This window comes from Salvelinus sp. IW2-2015, linkage group LG3, assembly GCF_002910315.2.
Source record: "Salvelinus sp. IW2-2015 linkage group LG3, ASM291031v2, whole genome shotgun sequence".
Taxonomy (NCBI): domain Eukaryota; kingdom Metazoa; phylum Chordata; class Actinopteri; order Salmoniformes; family Salmonidae; genus Salvelinus; species Salvelinus sp. IW2-2015.
In genome coordinates this window covers 17,592,868-17,617,041 of record NC_036840.1, presented here as the reverse complement: position 1 = coordinate 17,617,041, position 24,174 = coordinate 17,592,868, and the positions used below count along the sequence as shown (strand labels likewise).

The 24,174-nt window shown below is 42.4% G+C and overlaps 1 protein-coding gene across 2 annotated transcripts in view; it reads right to left on the bottom strand.

The window, feature by feature from the left end:
* Positions 1-24,174, bottom strand: part of ppp2r5b (protein phosphatase 2, regulatory subunit B', beta) — a 48,956-nt gene that overhangs the window by 10,907 nt on the left and 13,875 nt on the right. For both annotated transcript variants that reach the window (XM_023969983.3, XM_023969975.3), the window contains exons 2-7: positions 11,330-11,526; positions 10,756-10,857; positions 10,392-10,484; positions 10,086-10,216; positions 9,806-9,865; positions 2,706-2,814 (exon numbers count right to left, since the gene is read on the bottom strand). In XM_023969983.3, coding sequence (XP_023825751.1) covers positions 2,706-2,814; positions 9,806-9,865; positions 10,086-10,216; positions 10,392-10,484; positions 10,756-10,857; positions 11,330-11,526 — 692 coding nt within the window. The remainder of the gene's footprint in view (positions 1-2,705; positions 2,815-9,805; positions 9,866-10,085; positions 10,217-10,391; positions 10,485-10,755; positions 10,858-11,329; positions 11,527-24,174) is intronic.

Sequence of the window (24,174 nt, the reverse complement as noted above, 5' to 3'; positions counted from 1 at the left end):
CAGTCTGTAGTGTAACTCGACGCCGGTCTCTAGTGGGCATGGGTGCACATTACAGTCTCATTTAATATTTAAAGAGGCAATATTAAACTTTTTGGGCAACCTGACAAATTTCACATAGAAATGTGAGTTATAGATCTGTCATTCTGAAAGCAAGTCAATGAAGRGGTAGATCTGTTCTGTGCGCGCTATTTCTATGGTTCCCGTTCTGAAGCTTTGTACAGATTGTACAATGATTCTCTACACTATACTTGCTTGTTTTGTCACATAACCTGAAATTAGGTGAAGTAGTAGAGTTTTAGCAACCAGGAAATTATTTCTCCATAATGCACCTTTAACTCTTAGTACTGGGAAACAGATCGAGTGAGCGAGAGAGCATGTGTGTTTGGCAGGCCGTGCTGTGTGTGTTAATAAATAATACATGGAGTCTGAAGAGAGAAATGTAGGGCAAGCTGACGTTTATACTCAGAATACACACACAAACACTGACACATTCACAAACACATATATATGCACACACACACCAAGGCTGAGATGCAAACATACAGATTGAATAGAGCACACATACATATATAGAAACCTACACATTGACACAGACACACATTCACAGATACTGCTTGTGTGTGTCTATAAGAGGAAAGTGTGAGTTGTGATCACAGCTGGATGTGCAGTCAGTCTGTAGTGTGACTCCAGGCCGGTCTCTAGTGTTCATGGGTGCACAATGCAGTCTCTCTCATTTAATATTTAAAGCTGCAATGTGTAACTTTTTGGGCAACCCAACCAAATGCACATAGAAATGTGACTTATTTTGGTTATGGAAAATATATTTCACAGCGGTTTAGATTATAGAATGATTTTCCACACTATAATTCCTTGTTTTGTCACATAACTGGCCCCCAACGAGAAGGCCAGCTCTCGTTGGCTGGCCCACGCTTCATACTCGTCGCCAAACCCACTGGCTCCAGGTCATCTACAAGACCCTGCTAGGTAAAGTCCCACCTTATCTCTGCTCGRGGGTCACCATAGCAGCACCCACCCGTAGCACGCGTTTCAGCAGGTATATCTCGCTTGTCACCCCCAAAGCCAATTCCTCCTTTGGCCGCCTCTCCTTCCAGTTCTCTGCTGCCATTGACTGGAACGAACTACAAAAATCTCTGACACTGGAAACACTTATCGCTCAGCCTAGCTTTAAAGCATCAGCTGTCAGAGCAGCTCACAGATCACTGCACCTGTACATAGCCCATCTATAAATAGCCCAAACAACTACCTCTTCCCCTACTGTATTTATTTATATTGCTCCTTTGCACCCCAGTATTTCTACTTTGCACACTCATCTACTGTCAAATCTACCATTCCAGTGTTTTAATTGCTATATTGTATTTACTTTGCCACCATGGCCTATTTATTGCCTTTACCTCCCTTATCTCACCTCATTTGCTCACATTGTATATAGACTTATTTTTCTACTGTATTATTGACTGTATGCTTGTTTTACTCCATGTGTAACTCTGTGTTGTTATATGTGTCGAACTGCTTTGCTTTATCTTGGCCAGGTCGCAGTTGTAAATGAGAACTTGTTCTCAACCTGCCTACCTGGTTAAATAAAGGTTAAATATAAAAAAAATTACCTGAAGTATTCGAATTTTAGAAAATTATTTCTCCATAGCGCACCTTTAACTCTTAGTACTGGGGAACACACACAGAGACAGACAGACAGACAGACAGACAGACAGACAGACAGACAGACAGACAGACAAGACAAGACAAGACAAGACAAGACAAGACAGACAGCACGACAGAAGCCAGACAGACAGACGACAGACAGACAGACAGACAGCACAGACAGAACAGACAGAACAGACAGACAGACAGACAGACAGACAGACAGACAGACAGACCAGACAGACAGACAGACAGACACAGAGAGACACAGACAGCACAACAGACAGAAAGACAGACATAGACAGAGACAGAGAGACAGACAGAGCGAGAGAAAGTAGACATACAGAGACAGAGAGACAGACAGAGACAGAGACAGAGACACAGAGACACAGACCAGACACAGACAGAGAGAGACACAGACATAGACACTGACAGAGAAGCAGACAGAGACAGACAGAGACAGGAGAGAGACAGAGACAGACACATAGACAGACAGAGAGACAGACAGAGAAAACAGAGAGAAAGACAGAGACAGACAGCAACAGACAGACCAGACAGACAGACAGACAGACAGACAGACAGACAGACAGACAGACAGACAGACAGACAGACAGACAGACAGACAGACAGACAGCAGACGACCAGACCAGAGAAGAGACACAGACAGCAGACGACCACAGACAGACAGAAAGACAGACAGAGAAAGAGACACAGACAGAGACAGACATACAGAGACACAGACAAACAGAGACAGAGACAGACAGAGACAGACAGAGAGAGAGACAGACAGACACATACAGAGAGAGAGAGAGACAGACAGAGAGAGACAGAGCGAGAGAGAGACAGAGAGACAGACAGAGACAGACAGACAGAGACACAGACAGAGATAGACAGACATACAGAGACAGAGAGACAGACAGAGAGACAGGCAAACACAGACAGAGACAGACAAAGACAGACAGAGACAGACAGACAGAGAGAAAGAGACAGACAGAGACAGAGTCAGAGAGAGACAGAGTCAGAGAGAGACAGAGAGAGTGACTGACCTGTGCATGGAAGATGGACAGAGACTTGGCTGTGTGTAGAGGGATCAGGACTCGAACCAGGAACTGTTTGTGTTCCGACTTCAAGGGCAGAGCAAACCCGTTTATAATGCTGTAGACAGAGAGAGAAGCTTCCCTATGAAATCAAAAATTTCAAGCAGACAGCCTAAGGAAATTTACAACAATGAAAAATGCTTTGATAAAGAATGCAAAAACAGGTTTTTAGAAATGTTTGCAAATGTAGGAAAGGCGTCCGGTCATGCAGAGCCTTGTTACGATCGCAGATTTTAGAGAAACAACAAATGTCGGTACATATAAGTGTCTTATATTGGCTGAAAGCTTAAATTCGTGTTAATATAACTGCATTGTCCAATTTACAGTACCTATTACTGCGAAAAAATGCCATGCTATTGCTTGAGGAGAGCTCCTAACAACAAAACACTTTTTCACCACGATAGGTTTGATAAATTCACCTCTGACGGTGAAATGTGTTCTTAAATTCATAAATTTTGCTCTGATTCATCATCCAAAGGGTCCCAGAGATAACATGAAGTGTCGTTTTGTTAGATAGAATCCTTTTTCATATCCTAAAAAGGTCCATATAGCATGCATGATCGATTTTGTATTTCCACTTGTTCAATTTGCAAAGAAAGGAATCTGAAAATCTAACCCTATACGTTGTTTCAACCAGTCAAATCATGTATGTATATATTCCTCAGAGATCCTAGAACGTAACCAGACTTCACTATATCATTAGGGGTGTAGTATATCCTATAGGACACCATATTTGGTGAGATAGCGATGCCTTCATGGCACGCCGATGACGCGGGCGGTCTTCACTTGAACAACTCTAACTTTGTCAAATAAGGACCAATCGGGGTCAAACAAAGCTAGCTAGATAGCCAAAGAGCTGGGCTTTACGGGGGTACCCAGAAACCCTGTATCGGTCGTGAAATGTAGCTACTAATCTTGTACGACAGCATGCCTTTAACTTTTGGACAAAAATTATAAGAATATTCAAGGAGTTAAGGAGTTATGAAAACTGGTTGTTTTGCAAATGTTGAACTTATAATATGGCTACTAATACTGTAAAAGCTCGTTCAAAGTCCAAGTATACAGATTTGACGATATTCTTGCAGAAAAATGTAATATGAATGCAAATGCCTCCTTCACGATTTGCCCAAATGTACCTGGGTGACTTCACACTAAATGTCATAAAGTTTTCTCATACTTCAAGTTATCCATCTGAAACTTTGCACATACACTTCTGCCATCTTGTAGACACCATCGGAATTACAACCAGAGTGATGGCTAGAACTTCGACCTTTCTATTGCATTTCAAAGATGGTGTTAGAAAAAAAACGGTTGTTTTCTTCTTTGTATTTTCTTCTACCAGATCTATTGTGTTATATTCTCCTACATTCAATTCACATTCCCACAAACTTCAAACTGTGTTTCCTTTCAAATGGTACCAAGACAATGCATATCCTTGCTTCAGGGCCTGAGCTACAGGTAGTTAGATTTGGGTATGTCATTTAGGCGAAAATTGATACTAAGAAGTTTTAAAAATAAAAAAACAGAAATATCACATTTACATAAGTATTCAGACCCTTTACTCAGTACTTTATTGAAGCACCTTTGGCGGCGATTATAGCCTTGAGTCTTCTTGGGTATGACGCTACAAGCTTGGCACACCTGTATTTGGGGAGTTTCTCCCATTCTTCTCTGCAGATCCTTTCAAGCTCTGTCAGGTGTGATGGGGAGCATTGTTGCAAAGCTATTTTCAGGTCTTTCCAGAGATGTTCGATCGGTTTCAAGTCCAGGCTCTGGCTTGGCCACTCAAGGATATTCAGAAACTTGTCCCGAAGCCAGTACTGCATTGTTTCGGCTGTGTGCTTAGGGTCATTGTTCTAGTGGAAAGTGAACCTTCGCCCCAGTCTGAGGTCCTGAGCGCTCTGTACCAGGTTTTAATCAATGATCTCTCTGTACTTTAATCCGTTAATCTTCCCCTCGATCCTGACTAGTCTCCCAGTCCCACAGCATGATGCTGCTAAACCACCATGCTTCACCATAGGGATGGTGCCAGGTTTCCTCCTGACGTGACGCTTGGCATTCAGGCCAAAGAGTTCAATCTTGGTTTCATCAGACCAGAGAATCTTGTTTCTCATGGTCTGAGAGTCCTTTGGGTGCCTTTTGGACAAACGCCAAGCGGCCTCTCATGTGCCTTTTACTGAGGAGTGGCTTCCGTCTGGCCACTCTACCATAAAGGCCTGATTGGTGGAGTTCTGTAGAGATGGTTGTCCATCTGGAAGGTTTCTTGCTCTGACATGCACTGTCAACTGCTGGACCTTATATAGACAGGATTGTGCCTTTCCAAATCACGTCCAATCAATTCAATTTACCACAGGTGGACTCCAATCAAGTTGTAGAAACATCTCAAGGATGATCAAAGGAAACACCTGAGCTCAATTTCGAGACTCATAGCAAAGGTTCTGAGTACTTAAGTAAATAAGGTATTTCTTTTTTTAAATGTTCAAATGACTACAACACCTGTTTTCACTTTGTCATAATGGGGTATTGTGTGTAGATTGATGAGGACATTTTTTTGTTTGATACATTTTAGAATAAGGCTGTAACGTAACAAAATGTGGAAAAAGTGAAGGGGTCAGAATACTTCCCGAATGCGCTCTACATGATCAAATACAAATCTTAGAATCAACTATTAAAGACTACCAGAACCCACTGGATTATCCAGTTACATTGAATGAACTACAGGACAAAATACAAACCCTCCAACCCAAAAAGGCCTGTGGTGTTGTAGGTATCCTAACTGAAATGATAAAATACACAGACCACCAATTCCAATTGGCTATACTTAAACTCTTTAACATCACCCTCAGCTCTGGCATCTTCCCCAAAATGTGGAACCAAAAAGTGGAGACAAATTGGACCCCAATAACTACCGTGGGATATGCGTCAACAGCAACCTTGGGAAAATCCTCTGCATTATCATTAACAGCAGACTCCTACATTTCCTCAGTGAAAATGATGTAGTGATCAAATATCGAATTGGCTTTTCACCAAATTCCCGTACGTCAGACCACAAACTCACCCTGCACACCCAAACAAACCAAAACAAAGGCAAAGTCTTCTCATGCTTTGTTGATTTCAAAAAAGATTTTGACTCAATTTGGCATGAGGGTCTGCTATACAAATTTATGGAAGCAGTGTTGAGGGAAAAACATACAACATTATAAAATCCATGTACACAAATGTGCGGTTAAAATTGGCAAACAACACACACATCTCTTTCCACAGGGCTCTGCAGTGAGACAGGGATGCAGTTTGAGCCCCACCCTCTTCAACATCTATATCAACGAATTGGCGAGGGCACTAGAACAGTCCGCAGCACCCGACCTCACCCTACTAAAATCTGAAGTCAAATGTCTACTGTTTGCTGATGATCTGGTGCTTCTTTCACCAACCAAGGAGGGCCTACAGCAGCACCCAGATCTTCTGCACTGATTCTGTCAGACCTAGGCCCTGACAGTAAATCTCAGTAAGACAAAATAATGGTGTTCCAAAAAAGGTCCAGTTTGCTGGGACCAAAAATATAAATTCCATCTCGACACCGTTGCCCTAGAGCACACAAAAAGCTATACATATCTCAGCCTAAACATCAGTGCCACAGGTAACTTCCACAAAGCTGTGAATGATCTGAGAGACAAGGCAAGAAGGGCGTTCTACGCCATCAAAAGGAACATAAAATTCGACATAGAATTAGAATCTGGCTAAAAATACCCTTTGTCCTTTATGGTTGTGAGGTCTGGGGTCCGAGGGAGTTCTGAGGGAAATATGTGTCTCTAATATGGTCATACATTTGGCAGGAGGTTAGGAAGTGCAGCTTAGTTTCCACCTCATTTTATGGGCAGTGTGTACATAGCCTGTCTTCTCTTGAGAGCCAGATCTGCCTACGGTGGCCTTTCTCAATAGCAAGGCTATGCTCACCGAGTCTGTACATAGCCAAAACTTTCCTTAATTTTGGGTCAGTCACAGTGGTCAGGTATTCTGCCACGGTGTACTTTCTGTTTAGGGCCAAATAGCATTCTAGTTTGCTGTGTTTTTTTGTTAATTCTTTCCAATGTGTCAAGTACTTATCTTTTTGTTTTCTCATGATTTGTTTGGGTCTAATTGTGTTGCTCTCCTGGGGCTCTGTGGGGTCTGTTTGTGTTTGTGAACAGAGCCCCAGGACCAGCTTGCTTAGGGGACTCTCCTCCAAGTTCATCTCTCTGTAGGTGATGGCTTTATGGAAGGTTTGGGAATCGCCTCCTTTTAGGTGGTTGTAGAATTTATCGGGTCTTTTCTGGATTTTGATAATTAGCCTAATTTTGCTCTGCAGAGTCTCAATTTGGTGTTTGTCCCATTTTGTGAATTCTTGGTTGGTGACCAAAACCTCACAATGGGTTCTCTACTGATTCAAGTATTTTTTGCCAGATCCTTGCGGACACCTCAGAGTGGCTAGGTAGGCTGTTTGGAGTGTTTATCTGATAAAAAATATATATTATTATGTCCCCTCCCCCCACTTCTAAAACCAAAGTTGCACCCCTGCATGTGGCACTGATGTTTAGGCAGAGGTATGTATAGTTCTCTCTCTCTCTCTCTCACACTCTCACATAGTTGTTATTTGTGTCTGTCTTCCATTTATCATTTTTTAAAATCCTTTAATRGACCTTTTTCTTCCCTTGTTTTCTCTCTTCCTATTTGAGGAATGAAAGAGAGAGAAGAAGCTATGGAAGATAAAATAGAACAAATGTTTTTCTCTTCCATTCCTTTTCTATATCTGCCTCTCTCTATTGCCTCTCTCTCTATCGCATCCCTCTCTAATCCTCCCGTTCTCATCCTCTCTCTTCTGTCTACGGCACCCCTATATACCCCTCTATTTCATTCTCCCCCCCTCCCGTCTCTTTCTGTCCACCCTCTCTCTCCCTCGCTCTCTTTTTCTTCTATCTATCAGTGAGTTTGTGGGTGAGTCTATAAATACTCAGTCAGCATCAACCTGAAGCCCACATCCCCTCCTTCCCCCAAAACATTGACTCACTCCCTCACTCCTTCACCCTCCCTCCATTTCTCTATCTCTCAATCGCTCAGTCACAGCATGAAGAAATCTAAAATCAAAGGTATGTTTTGTTGACTTGGGAGAAAGATAAACAGTGTGTGTCACTTGTTGTAAGGGAGAAAGAGAAACTGTGTAGAGCAGGGAGGGGCAACTGGCAGCCCGCGGAACAATTTCCAAAAACAATCCGACCTACATTTTTTTTTCTACTCGGGGTCTCAACTTACTGTTGAGACTTGCAATAGTGCAATTTCGAAATTTGGCTGTGCATCGAAATGTTGTTATGTCAGTCACTGACAGTCACTCAATTAGCCATGTCAGCTAACAATTTTTAGATTGGTAAGTTAGTGTAGCCAGCTATCTAAACTTGTAGTAATCATGGCCAAATACCGACCAGGGCCCTGACCTCCAGTAGGCCCCCAATGATTTTATTAGTCACTCTCACCCAGATATCATATTAACATGGCTAAGTCATGGCAAAATGTGTAGAATTGTAGGAAATGTATTTTAAAACTGCAAGAATGTATCTCCACCCCACGTCAAAACGGATAGAATTGCAGGAAATGTGCTATTTTCTTCTCTCTGCCCTATGGCAAAATTAGGAGAATTGCATGAAGTTTGTTATAAAATTGCTAAATTTTCTCTCCACGCCATGGAAAAATMTGTAGAATTGCAGAAAATGTACTTTAAAAGTCCAATGCAGCTGCTTTTATTCAATATCAAATCATTTCTGGGTTACATGTAAGTACTTTATAGTGATTTTTATTTAAAAAAATAAACAAAAATAGCTTCGTAGCAAAGTGTAATTTCTCAAGTAATAATTTTGCTAAGACTGTCTGGGAGTGGTCTGAGCGTGACGGGAAAACTGAAAACTAGCTGTTATTGGCAGAGAGGTTTGGAACTCTCTTTCTTATTGGTCTATTAACTAATTACACCATGCAGTCCAAAACTCCAAACTACCCAAGCAGGCTGAAATTTCGGGCGGTCTTTTCAAACAGCTAAACACTAAAAGGGCATCATCATCTAAAAAATGTCACACTATTGTTCCAACCTCATAGTGTGTAAATATATATAAAACACAGGGAAATCACCTTTTTGACTGCAATTTGGCTTGAAAGGGATACTTCACACAAAATTACAAATCATCCGAAAGTATTTATAAATGATTGGGAAGCTCAAAAAGGTCACTTATTGAGGTTTTGAACATGATGTTTGAAAAATGCTAATATCTGTCCCATGACAAATGGCATTTGTGCATCAAATGCTAAAACTCTGACAGGGTAAGGAAACCAATGTGTCATTTCGTAATTTGGGTAAACTATCCCTTTAAAACMATTTTTTTTAAATCCATCATTCAAGACATGGGCCAGTAAAAATAATTGCCCGCGAGGTAGGAGGTAGGGGGCCCAAATCTGGCTTAGGGCCCCCAAAAGGCTAGGAGGGTATAATGCATTTAGTTAACAGAGTTAAGAATAGTTTAGTTGCACAAATGGATTGATTGCACAAATAATTTGACTGCATGTGTGAGTATGGATGTGGGTGCGCAGACACACAAGTTCAGATTTTTTGTGGCCCCCACCCCCATCAAAGTTGCACATTCCTGGTGTAGAGTGTAGAGGAGATGCACAGCTTCAGTCCTCAAGGACGGCAATGTTGGCTGGTTTTCATAATTTTTCATTCGAAATTGGTTTTCCCTTGGGGAAAGGTCTACAGTCTGCACTCTCTAGACTAGTGTTTCTTATTCCACATTTTAGTTTTTGCCCTAGCACTACACACCTGATTCCACAAATCAAAGGTTTAATAATGATTTGATTAGAGGAATCAAGTGTGTAGTGCTAAATGCGCACCACTTTCGGTCCCTAGGACCAGGAATAAGAACACATGCTCTAGAGTGTGCATAGACCTTTCAGTGACATGTATTGATCTAACAGAACTTGAGTGCCTGCACCACATAAAGGGTAAAGAGTGTGTGATACAAGAAGATACACACCTGCCCAGGATCTCCAGTAGCTCTGCCACACCGTTGAAGTGCTCGGTCTCATAGATAAACCTGGAAGAACAGAGACAGGTCTCACACACACTGTCACACAAACGCATCATTTGCAATGTTAACGTGTGAGTGTACATGAGTGTCTGTGTGAGTTTGCGTGTTAGTGAGTGAGTGTGTGAGTGAGTGAGTGTGTACATGTACATGCATGCGTGTATACCTGAGCGCGCGTGGGTGTGTGTGTGTGCGTGTGTGTGTGTGTGTGTGTGTGTGTGTGTGATACCTGAGAAAGATATTGTTGATCTGTTTGCGTATGTATGCCCGCAGGCCGAGCAGTTTGCCGTAGACACGATGCAGGATGGTCTTTAGGTACTCTCTCTCCCTCGGATCCTCACTGTCAAACAATTCCAACAGCTACACGCACGCACGCACGCACGCACGCACGCACGCACGCACACACACACACACAGAGAAAGAGAAATAAATGATCAAAATGCAGAACCCAGAGAGTTTGAGTAATACACAAACAGAGACAGACATATTGAAATACATATTGTAAGAGGCAGACATGTAAGAAATTGATTTTTACCTGAAGAACAAACTTCTGGTCAACGTAGCGTTTGGCCATGGAGGGCTGGAAGTCTGGGCTCTCCAGGAAACGCAGAAAGAATTCATACACCAGCTGAGAAAACATACACACAGAGAACACACACACAGTTAAGACAGAGTTAAATAAAAAATAAAAAAGACAGAAGGTGATAGATGGAATCATCTTCACAAACATAGATTTCAAATCTGTTTCTAACCGTATGACTGCCCATATGTGTGTCTGTGTGTTTGTGTGTGTGTGTGTGTGTGTGTGTGTGTGTGTGTGTGTGTGTGTGTGTGTGTGTGTGTGTGTGTGTGTGTGTGTGTGTGTGTGTGTGTGTGTGTGTGTGTGTGTGTGTGTGTACCTGCAGGTGTGGCCAGGAGGCCTCTAGAGTGGGTTCATCCTCCTCCGGGTCAAACTCTGGGTTCTCACTGGGAGGTAATGTCCTGAAGATATTCACTGAGATCTAAAAGAGGATAGAGTGATGGAGGGTTGGAGGGAGGAGAGGAGAGGAGAGGGGAGGAGAGGAGGAGAAAGGGAGAAGAGACGAGAGGAGAGGTGGAGGGAGGAAAGGAAAAGGATGAAAATAAGAGAATAGAAAATAAATGAACCTAGGCTTCTCTGAACTTCATAACCCTTTCTCTTTTCTCCAATGCTATCTATCTCTTTCCTTCGTCCTGTCCCTCTTCCTCTCCTCCCTCTTTCTCTCTCTCCTTCAACCAATCCTTTATTTTCTTCTACACTCCGGTTGAAGAGTTCTTTACATCTCTCCACCTCCTCTCGTCCCTCCCTCTCTCCCTTTCTCCACTCTTCTACTTCTCTCTATCCACTCTCCACCCCCTTTCCGCTACTATTATCCCCCCTCTCCCTCCCTCTCTCCTCTCACGTTCTCTTCTCCCTCCTGCCTCCTCCTCCCTCCCTCACTCCTCCTCTCTCACCATCTTAATAGCCTCTGGGTAGAGTGGCTCTATCAGAACTCCTCTGCTTGTAGCAACAGACTCCACCAGTTCGTTAAGCGCAGCTCGTTTGATCTCTTTCCCCTTCAGGTCAGCCACACAGTCCAGGAAGTCAAAGAGGACGCAGCACTGCTGCAGCTTCTTACAGAACAGGTCATGGAGCTCTGCCACAGGGGCATCTGGGGGGGTATGGAGAGAGGGAGAGGGAGAGAGATGGAGAGACGGAGAAGTTAAACACACAACACTCCTGCAAACAGTCAAAACCGTTAAACCAACAGGCTGCACTTTTTGATCACATCAAGGTAACACCAAACAGTAATTTGTGAGAACTAAATGTTCAAAGTCTCTGTTAAAAGTGTACATCCACTCCTCCCCTCTTCGCACCTCTCCAACCCTTTCCCCCATCCCTCCTTCCCTCTCACAGGGCTACGCTGACCTTTTTTATAAGGAGCACATGTGCGCTTAAGTTGAAAAATATATGCGCACAAACAAAAAAATTGTAACACAGTGAAAAATATTTTAGATATTAATGCTAGAATCCCCCAAAATGTTTGGCTCACTGGTGCTCCTAAATAAAACTTCCAGGTCGCACAGCAAAACATTTAGGTGCATATGCGAGTAAAATGGTCGACCTGTAGAGCTCTGTCTCACCCCTCCTTTCTTTTCTCCTCCCTCCATCCATTCCTCTCTCTCTCCCTCGATAGTCAGACTATGAAGGAGAAATCGAATCAGTTTTTAATAGAGAGTAATTGTATGAAGAAGAGCCGAACTAGGAACCAGAAAGAACAGATTGAGAAAGGGAGGAAAAATAGAGAGAAAGAGAGAGAAAGAGAGAGAGCAAAGGAGTATTGCTATAGCAGGGATGGGCAACTGACGGCCCACGGAGGCCCGCGGATCGATTTCCAAAAACGGGGGGGCAAAACGTTTACATTTTCTTTCAACTCAGTCTGGGTCTCAACTTACTGTTGAGAATTAGAGTAGTAGAATACACAAGATGCAATTTTAAAATGTGGTTTTGCATCAGCAGTTTTTATTTTGTTACAGTATGTCAGTCACTGACAGTTACTCAAATAGCCATGTCAGTAAAKAWWWWWTTTATTTAACAAGGCAAGTCAATTAAGAACAAATTCTTATTTTCAATGACAGACTACACTGGCCAAACCCAGACAACGCTGGGCCAATTGTGCACCGCCCTATGGGACTCCCAATCACAGCTGGTTGTGAACCAGGGTGTCTGTAGTGATGCCTTGATTACTGAGATGCAGTGCCCTAGACCACTGCGCCAATCATGAGCTTGGTAAGTTAGTCTAGCCAGTTATCTAAACTAGTTATCATGGCCAATGAGTAATCATGTCCAAATATCGACAGGGCACACAAGGCACATGCCCAGGGGCCCTGACCTCCCCATTGATTTTGTAAGTCACTCGCAATCAGATACCATATTAACATGGCATAAGTCATGGTAAAATGAGTAGAATTGTATGAAATTTGTTGTAAAATTGCTAAATTTTCTCTCTGCCCAATGGTAAAATATGTAGAATTCCAGAAAACTTGCTTTAAAACTTAAAATTTTCTCTGCAACCCATGGCAAAATGTGTAGAATTGTATGAAATATTTCTCTGTGCCATCAAGACGCGGGCCAGTAAAATGTTAAAAAGGTTAAGGGTAGAATGAAATCAAATCAAATGTTATTTGTCACACATGCTGATTACAGTGAAATGTTTACTTACAAGCCCTTAACCAACAATGCAGTTATAAATAAAAAATAGATAAGTAAAAAATATGTATTACATGCAAATATTTAAAGAGTACCAATAAAATAACAAAAGTGAGGCTATATACAGGGGGTTTAGTTAAGAGATTTAAGTAGTTTAACTGCACAAATATATTGATTGCATAAATCACTTGACTGCATGTGTGGGTATGGATGTGGGTACGCAGACCCGCAAGTCACTGTGTCGCCTCATGATCAGTTCCAATTTTTTGTAGCCCCAATCCCCATCAAAGTTGCCCATCCCTGGGCTACAGTATCAAGGAAAGGAATTGTGCTGGGAATAGAGTGTGTGTCCCCAATGGACCCATGGGGCTCTGTTCAAAAGTAGTGGACTATACAGGGAATAGGGTATCATTTAAAGATACCTTTTTGCTTGGTAGGGAAGATTAGTGATACAGGAGTGGGTGGTAGGGAAAGGGATGGAGAGAGGGGGAGCGAACTAGAATAAGAGAGAAGAGAGAGAGAGAGAGAGAGAGAGAGAGGAGAGAGAGAGAGAGAGAGAGAGAGAGAGAGAGAGAGAGAGAGAGCGACAGCTACAATCTTAGAAAAAAATGGTGCTATCTAGAATATAAAAGGGTTCGTCGGCTGTCCCCATAGGAGAACCCATTGAAGAACCTTTTTGGTTCCAGGTAAAATCCTTTTGGTTCCAGGTAGAACCCTATTAAGTTCATTGCAAAACCTTTTTACACAGGTACAACGAAAAGAGTTCTACCTGGAACTAAAAATATTTTTACATGGAACCAAAAAGGGTTATCCTATTGGGACAGTTGAAGAACCCCTTTCAGTACCCTTTTCTAAGTGTACATATTGTAACTTCCGGAGCACAGTGTCAGAAAAATACAAATTAAATTGGAGACAGTAAGTTTGTGGAAACAGGGATGGAGAGAGAGGAGAAGAAGAGAGAGCTAGAGAGCGAAAGGGCAGGAGAGAGAAAGAACGTGAAAAAACAGGGAGTTTAAAGGTGTGCAGACACCTTTAAGGGGCAGACATGAAGAAGCATCACTGATTCAGACACCCGGCAACACACACATACACACACACACACACACACACACACACACACACACCACACACACACACACACACACACACACACACAACACACACACACACACACACACACACACACACACACACACACACCACACACAACCACACCACCAACCACACACACACACCACCGCAGAGCTAAATATAGTACTACCACAGAGAGAGGTAGAAGAGAGAGAGAGACAGGACAGAGATGGGGAAAGGGAGAGACAGAGGGAGAGGAGAGAGATACAGGGAAACGGAAAAGAAGAGAGTGAGAGAGAGGGAAAGAGAGAGAGAAGGGAGAGGTATACTGGTTTAAAGGATGACATCATCTCTGTTGCTCTTCTGTCTTACTCTCTTCCCCTTCCTCCCTCCATATCCTTGGGTACCTCTCCTCCCTCCCTCCCTCCTTGTCTCTGTGGCTTCCTAAATGAGATGAGCAACTACTACTCTCATCTTTAAAAAACACTTTTTCTGTTTTGGCTGTGTGTGTGTGTGTGTGTGTGTGTGTGTGTGGTGTGTGTGTGGTGTGTGTGTGTGTGTGTGTGTGTGTGTGTGTGTGTGTGTGTGTGTGTGTGTGTGTGTGTGTGTGTGTGTGTGTGTGTGTGTGTTGTGTGTGTGTGTGTGTGTGTGTGTGTGTGTGTGTGTGTGTGTGTGTGTGTGTGTGTGTGTGTGTGTGTGTGTGTGTGGTTGTGTGTGTGTGTGTGTGTGTGTGTGTGTGGTGTGTGTGTGTGTGTGTGGTGTGGTTTGTGTGTGTGTGTGTGTGTGTGACGAAGAGCCACTCTATTTTAGCTGCAGCCCTCCTCCGTCTCTCTCTCATTGTCTAACCTCACCCACATTGTGACGCAGTGAGAGAGAGAGAGAAAGAGAAAGGGAGAGAGACAGAGGGAGAGAGAGAGAGAAAGAGGCAGAGAGAGACAGAGAGAGAGAGAAAGAGAGGTAGAGAAGATATAGAACAATAATTTCTTTATTATGTCCCTTTCAGGAAATGTGTCTTACATCTCAAAAAAACACAACACAGCATCACCACATAAGGGACAGTCCAAAATGTACTGGGCTGGGGTGGGTACAGAATAAGGCAGGGTTGTCTAACATTTTTTTTGCTATGGGGAGGGTTGTGTGTTGTTTTTTTGGGGCACAGAAGAGGCTAGTGCGTTTTTTCCCTGGTTAACATTCACCCTTTGCAGGTTTTGCTAAATAATTTCATCCATCCTAGTCAAATTTCCTCATCTGCTTGCATACACCTCACCTACAGTACCAGTAAAAAGTTTTGGACACACCTACTCATTCAAGGGGTTTTCTTTATTTCTCCAATTTTCTACATAGTAGAATATTAGTGAAGACATGAAAACTATGAAATAACATATATGGAATCATGTAGTAACCAAATATTTTAGATTTTCAAAGTAGCCAGCCTTTGCCTTGATGACAGATTTGCACACTCTTGGCATTCTCTTCACAAGCTTCACCTAGAATGATTGTCCATCAGTCTTGAAGGAGTTCCCAGATATGCTGAACACTTGTTGGCTGCTTTTCCTTCACTCTGCGGTCCAACTCATCCCAAACCATCTCAATTGGGTTGAGGTCGGGTGATTGTGGAGGCCAGGTCACCTGATGCAGCACTCCATCACTCTCCTTCTTGGTCAAATAGCCCTTACACAGCCTGGAGGTGTGTTGGGTCATTGTCCTGTTGAAAACAACTGATAGTCCCACTAAGCGCAAACCAGATGGGATAGCGTATCGCTGCAGAGCAGAATGCTGTGGTAGCCATGCTGGTTAAATGTGCCTTAAATTCGGAATAAATCACCAACAGCGTCACCAGCAAAGCTCGCCCAAACCATCACACCTCCTCCTCCATGCTTCACAGTGGGAATCACACATGCAGAGATCATTCATTTACCTCCTCTGCGTCTCACAAAGAAACGGTGGTTAGAACCAAAAATCTCAATTTTGGACTCATCAGACCAAAGGACAGATTTACATCGTTCTAATGTCCATTGCTCGTGTTTCTTGGCCCAAGCAAGTCTCTTCTTAGGGGGCATCATGGTTTGGGGCTGCTTTGCTGCCTCAAGGCTGGACAGCTTGCTATCACCGATGGAAAAATGTATTCTCAAGTTTATCAAGATATTTTGCAGGAGAATGTATCTGTCCGCCAATTAAAGCTCAACAGAAGTTAAGTGATGCAACAGGACAACAACCAAAAAGACAGAGGTAAATATACAACAGAATGGCTTGAACAGAAGAAATACACCTTCTGGAGTGGCCCAGTCAGTCCTGACCTCAACCCGATTGAGATGCTATGGCATGACCTTCACAGAGCGGTTCACACCAGACAAACCAAGAATATTGTGGAACTGAAACAGTTTGATTAAGAGGAATGGCCCAAAATTCCTCCTGACCATCGTGCAGGTCTGATCCGTAACTACAGAAAACGTTTGGTTGACGTTATTGCTGCCAAAGGAGGGCCAGACTGTTTTTAAATCCACATACTTTTCCCAACCTGCATTGTGAATGTTTACACGATGTGTTCAATAAAGACATGAAAAATTATAATTGTTTGTGTGTTATTAGTTTAAGCAGACTGTGTTTGTCTATTGTTGTGACTTAGATGAAGATCAGATACAATTTTATGACCAATTTATGCAGAAATCCAGGTAATTCTGAAGGGTTCACATACTTTTTCTTCCCACTGTATATCAAGGTGTTTTGGTACTTCCCTTATGCACTACGCTTTTCCGTGCGCTAACTATTACTATACCACCAGGTCAATATGGTCTACCAGTCTAACTATATATCCTGCCCTCTACTTACCATTCATAGTGACAATGGTAGTAGGTGGATCGTACATGTCCAGATCTGCAATAGGCTAACTAGTATTCATGCCACACAAAAAAAAAATTCAAAGCTGCACCAATTTTCAACATTCTACTCCAGGCTGCAGTGAAAATGTAATTTGAATAATGGCGCAAAAGCCCTGTGATTTGAATGTTTCATTCAATTTGAATCAGTTCTACACTCGATAATTTACAAGGTCTGGAAAGGGACAGTAACAGGCCAGTCTGGCTGTATTTTCAATTCTCATGCTGAGATATGCTGTCTGTTGCGGATCATCATTCTCCTAAGTCGTCCTATGTGACCACATAAGCTGCGTTTACACAGGCGGCCCAATTCTGATCTTTTTTCCACTAATTGGTCTTTTGACCGATCACATCATAAATGTTCACATCAGATCTTTTTCAGAGCTGATCTGAATGGTCAAAAGACCAATTAGGGAGAAGAATACCATAATTGGGCTGCCTGTGTAAACAAAGACATATCCTCCCAGCAGGCCCAGTTATTAAGAAAAGCTTAACGGTGCTCTGCCTCCTCTCCAATCCATACGACTACTCCTCGCGCACCTAGAACCTAACTCTTTAATATAGCTTAAAGATTTGTAATTTATATTTTACAATGTATTACCTTTTATATGTGGCATAAACACAACCAGTCGCAATGTTTTAATCTAATTAGGCTACTTCAAAAGTCTCCTGTAGGCTACCTACGCACGTTCTTCCAAAGTATAATTCTAATTCTAATTCTAAAAACTGTGCAGCAGCCATCTGATAAATGGAAAGAAACATCTGTTACAAAACACCGAAAGATTTAATGACATTCGGAGATTGTCAAACAAAGCTTTCGATACTGGATAGGCCTACAAACAGAAGTATTTTCTGTTTATCGAGATTGATATAAGTTAGGCTTCCATTCAATTGGCAAAAGATTTTCATGTGAATATTTAAAAATCCACATAAAGAAAATATGCATATTTTCCCACCAATGGTGTTTCCACCAAACAGACTAAAAATCACTATGTGATAACATAGCGCACACAAAATTTACTTTTTCTCTTAAGTTTTCATGTACCGAATAAAAATCTGAAGTTCGGTGTGTTTTCATCACATTTTCAGCTCTACCAATAGTTTTGTCACAAAGACTTTTGCGTTAAATAGCAAATGTGCCAACTCTGGTCATGGCACATGCACTCCAGCCAACAGCTCGCTGTGCTGTTAGGCTAGTCTACATGATGACATTATTATGGCATCCAAGCAGTCAAGCATCTACCATCACGTCACCAGAATCAGACACTCAATATTTATTGGAAAGGAGCATTAAAAGATCACCGTGCACTTTCACCACCCTGTGAAGTTCATCATACGTTATTTAACACTGACATTAACTGCATGGTTTCCCGAGTCGTAGTGGGAGGATCACACACCACATCATTGCGTGACTCCAAGTTTACTTCGATATGATGGTTATTATATCAATATTCAGGCAGGTCACCCGTGATACAAGTCCGTATTCAACGTCCATCCATGTCTGAAGACGAAGGGAGATGGCGTGGAAACCGGCCACTAGGGGCAACAGTGAGCACTGTTACCTTCAAGTAGGTTTTGGTTTTGCTACTGTGTTGTGGACGGGAATGGCACATGGGTGCAAGCATCTGCCTCTGGTTTGAAAGGTTGCATGATAACGATAGAATGTTGTTTTTGAAATTTTTCCAAACTTTAACCCTTACTTTAACCATTCTGAGTTAATGCCTCAACTTAACCTTAAACACTTTGAAATGTGACGTTTGGAAGAAGTTTGAAATTTGACGTTTGAGAAACAAATCAAATCAAATTTTATTTGTCAATTGCACCGAATAAAACAGTAGACCTTACAGTGAAATGCTTACTTAACCAACAATGCCGTTTTTAGAATTAAAAAAAAATAAACTGAAGGGGAAAAAAAGAATTAAAAAAAATACAAAAATAGAAAAATAACACAGGTTAGTTGAGGTAATATGTAGATGTAGGTAGAGGGAAAGTGACTATGCATAGATAATAAACAAAGAGTAGCAGCAGCGTAAAAATGGGGGGGGGGGTGGTCAATGCAAATAGTCCAGGTAGCCATTCGGTTAGCTCTTCAGGAGTCTTATGGTTTGGGTGTCGAAGCTGTTAAGAAGCCTTTTGGACCTAGACTTGGTGCTCCGGTACCGCTTGCCATGCAGTAGCAGAGAGAGCAGTCTATGACTAGGGTGGCTGGAGTCTTTGGCAATTCTTGGGGCCTTCCTGTGACACAGCCTGGTATAGAGGTCCCGGATGGCAGGAAGCTTGGCCCCAGTGATGTACTGGGCCGTACACACTACCCTCTGTAGTGCCTTGCAGTCAGAGGCCAAGCAGTTGCCATACCAGGCGGTGATGCAACCAGTCAGGATGCTCTTGATGGTGCTGCTGTACAACTTTTTGAGTATCTGAGTACCCATGCCAAATGTTTTCAGTGTCCTGAGGGGGAATAGGTGTTGTCGTTCCCTCATGACAGTTTGTTGGTGATGTGGACACCAAGGAATATGAAGCTCTCAACCTGCTCCATTACAGCACAGTCGATGAGAATGGGGGATTGTTCGGCCCTCCTTTTCCTGTGGTCTACGATCATCTTGTTTGTCTTCATCACGTTGAGGGACAGGTTCTTATCCTGGCACCACACTGCCAGGTCTCTGACCTCCTCCCTATAGGCTGTCAGGTAGGCCTGATAGTTGTTTGCACCACTATTGTGTCGTGTGCAAACAGATTGATGGTGTTGAAGTCGTGCTTGGCCATGCAGTCATGGGTGAACAGGGAGTACAGGAGAGGACTTAGCACGCACCCTTGAGGGGCCCCCGTGTTGAGGATCAGCATGACAGATTTGTGTTTACCTACCCTTACCACCTGGGTGCGACCCGTCAGGAAGTCCAGGATCCAGTTGCAGAGGGAAGTGTTGATGAGCTTTGAGGGCACTATGGTTTTGAATGCTGAGCTGTAGTCAATGAATAGCATTCTCACGTAGGTGTTCGTTTTGTCTAGTTGGCAAAGGGCAGTGTGGAGTGAAATAGAGATTGCATCATCTGTGGATCTGTTGGGACGGTATGCAAATTGGAGTAGGTCTAGGGTTACTGGGATAATGGTGTTGATGTGAGCCATGACCAGCCTTTCAAAGCACTTCATGGATACGGACGTGAGTGCTACGGGCTGGTAGTCATTTAGGCAGGTTACCTTGGTGTTATTGGGCACAGGGACTATGGTGGTCTGCTTGAAACATGTTTGTATTACAGACTCGGTCACAGACAAGTTCAAAATGTCAGTGAAGACACTTGCCAGTTGGTCCACACATGCTCGGAGTACACATCCTGGTAATCCGTCTGGCCCTGCGGCCTTGTGAATGTTGACCTGTTTGAAGGTCTTACATCGGCTATGGAAAGCATAATCACACAGTCGTCCAGAACAGCTGGTGCTCTCATGCATGCTTCAGTGTTGCTTGCCTTGAAGCGTGCATAGAAGTGGGCAGCTCTCGGCTGTGATTCCCTTTGTAGTCCGTAATAGTTTGCAAGCCCTGCCACATCCGACGAGCATCAAAGCCGGTGTGGTAGGATTCAATCTTAGTCCTGTACTGCCGCTTTGCCTGTTTGATGGTTCGTCGGCGGACACAGCAGGATTTCTTAAAGCGTCCGGGTTAGAGTCCCGCTCCTTGAAAGTGGCAGCTCTACCCTTTAGCTCAGTGCGGATGTTGCCTGTAATCCATGGCTTCTGGTTGGGGTAGGTATGTACAGTCACTGTGGGGACAACGTCATCGATGCACTTATTGATGAAGCCAGTGACTGATGTGGTGTACTCCTCAATGCCATCAGAAGAATCCCGGAACATATTCCAGTCTGTGCTAGCAAAACAGTCCTGTAGCTTAGCATCTGCATCATCTGACCACTTCCGTATTGAGCGAGTCACTGGTACTTCCTGCTTTAGTTTTTGCTTGTAAGAAGTAATCAGGAGGATAGAGTTATGGTCAGATTTGCCAAATGGAGGGCGAGGGAGAGCTTTGTAAGCATCTCTCTGTCTGAAGTAAAGATGGTCTAGAGTTTTTTCTTCCTCCGGTTGCACATGTAACATCAAATCAAATCAACTTTTATTGGTCACATGCACCGAATTCAACAGGTGTAGACCTTACAGTGACATGCTTACTTACAAGGCTTTAAACAACAATGCAGTTTTAAGAAAAATAAGTGTTAAGTTAAAAATAGATYAGTAAAAAATTTAAAATAAAACAAATAAAAGTAACAAATAATTAAAGAGGTTGATGCGATATTTTAGCATAAAATGTGTTTCCATAAAGGTGTTTCCACCACCGTTTCTTGCATAGTTAATTTTACAGACACAAAAAAATCTCACAATTCCGAACAAATTAATTATCTGTCGGCATTTATTAAATTGTACCGAAACCTCCTATTTCCATCACAGCTGTCTTGATTTTTTGTTTATACGGTATGACTTTACTCGCATAAAAACTGTGGATGGAAATGTGGTTAGAGTCTCTTTTTGATTGTGGTGTTGAAATTGCAAGCCATGATATTGAAGCGCCTGAAGCCGGTTTGCTTTGCTTATTGGTTGTGTGGTGCATTGGCACAGAAAACTGTTGGTTGGAAATGTGTTGCATATATTTTATATAATAAAACATATAGCATCAAAATTGTGAAAATCTGATTTCCCCCTAGCTGATTATTGTCTGCTCTGAACATAGTGTATTGAAACAGGCAGGGAGGGTGAGCTGGCCCGTGGTGGTCGGCAAACCCTCAACCTTCTGGCCCATAGCCCTACGTGGCATCAAGTGTGCCATGAAAAGCATGCTGAAGTGGCAAATTTGATATCCATGTTTATAAACACAGGGTCGCTACAGTTATTGTTATTTGTGGCCGTGAACATTATTTAGAGTTAATTCTGAGGGTGGAGGGTGTGAAATTATTTTTCAGTACAAGGTGAGGGTCATGTAAAAATATTATTATCGGTGGGGAGGGGTGTTATTTTTGGACAACCCCCCGTGCATAACGACATAAATACAATGTAAATCAAGCAATAATTACAGCAGACAACACATATGGATACAGTTCAGTTCATAATTTGGATCATACGTTCAGATTCAGAATGAATCAATAACATGGATTTATACAGCTCTTCTACACACACAACACCCCACACACACACACACACACACACACACACACACACACACACACACACACACACACACACACACACACAAACAAAAGTTTTTAGCTCCATTTACATGTATGTATGAATCACTAGACTTCACACTGAATACATTTGCCTTTCACAATACTAACATAATACACCACTGTCTATATAGCTAATACAAGAGGCGAAATACAAGAAGCTGAATGCAATACAATTCGTAAGACAACCACCTGAAAATCGTCAAATATACACTACCGTTCAAAAGTTTGGGGTCACTTAGATATGTCCTTGTTATTGAAAGAAAATCAAAATTTTTGTCCATTAAAATAACATCAAATTGATCAGAAATACAGTGTAGACATTGTTAATGTTGTAAATTACTATTGTAACTGGAAACAGAGGCCCATTATCAGCAACCTTCACTCCTGGTCCACTTTTTTTCCCTGCAAATATATTAAAAACAAAAAACTGAAATATATATTTACATAAGTATTCAGACCCATTGTTATGAGCCTCAAAATTGAGCTCAGGTGCATCCTGTTTCCATTGAATATCCTTGAGATGTTTCTAGAACTTGATTGGAGATCACCTGTGGTAAATTCAATTGATTGGACATGATTTGGAAAGGCACACACCTGTCTAAATAAGATCCCACAGTTGACAGTGCATTACAGAGCAAAAATCAAGCCATTAGTTTGAAGGAATTGTCCGTAGAGCTCCGAGACAGGATTGTGTCGAGGCACAGATCTGGGGAAAGGTACCAAAACAATTCTGCAGCATTGAAGGTCACCAAGAACACAGCGGCCTGCATCATTCTTAAATGGAAAGWCTCTTCCTAGAGCTGGCCGCCTGGCCAAACTGAGCAGTCTGGAGAGAAGGGCCTTGGTCAGGGAGGTGACCAAGAACCTGAGGGTCATTCGGACAGCAGTGGCGGTCAGTCTTGTTTAAGATGAGGGAGGACGATTTAATTTTAATGAGCATAGCCTTTTTTCTAGTACAGCATATTGGATTACTCTCATTCATATTCCATTCACCCAGTTCAATGTAACAGCGATAGGTTTAGGCTACTACATGATACTCAAATTTTACCTATACCCATCAAGAGGTTGCTACCACCTAGCCTATGAATGAAGGTTTACAACGTAGGTGCACAGATGGACAGACAGTGACATMCAATACCGCCTTGCACACTCTTGCCTGCATCTAGCTGATAGTGTGTAATCATTAGTCCAACAGTTGCAAACGAGAGTTTCTATTAGACAAATTCAGGTATGTTATCCCCGTTTTGTTCCGTTTGCTTCCGTTTAAGAAACTTTTTTTTAACAGAATCGGCGGAATGAATGCACCCCTGATCACGTGTAAACATAGTTCACTTTCATAGCAGCCAAGTTGTATTCCTTCTTGCATTTCTCCTCCTTTCACCTCTTCCCTTCGCTTGTGGACTTCAATGCACAACACATCAGCTGTATGGGACCAGGCGAAGAAACCTTTCCAAGCCAATACGCTACACACAGCCTACATCGTTGTCACCATATTAGCTAAAGTAAGATCATAGTCAGTATAGCTAATAGAAGTAACGTATTAATAAACAATCATGCAGTAAGGTTACAGTGTACAGTCAGTAAGCAGTTACACCGGCGGGCCTCAGTGGCAATAAATTAGTAATACCAAAAGCTTACCTTGACTTGGAAGAGTTCCAGTGTTGTGTTAGAAAGTCATAGCCAGCAAGCTAACATAGCATCCCTGTTTGAGCAGGGTGTTTCAGTAGGCTAAACTAACCAGCTGCATTTACTAGTTAAGTAAGTAAAACTGAAAGTGGAAGAAAATGACACTCTTGCTTCCTCATTTAAGAATAAATTAATTTATTCAAAACTGTTCAACTATTGTCTTTCTCTCTCTTTGAGTCAACTACTCACCACATTTTAGAGACTGCAGTGCTAGCTAGCTGTAGCTTATGCTTTCAGTACTAGATTAATTCTCTGATCCTTTGATTGGGTGGG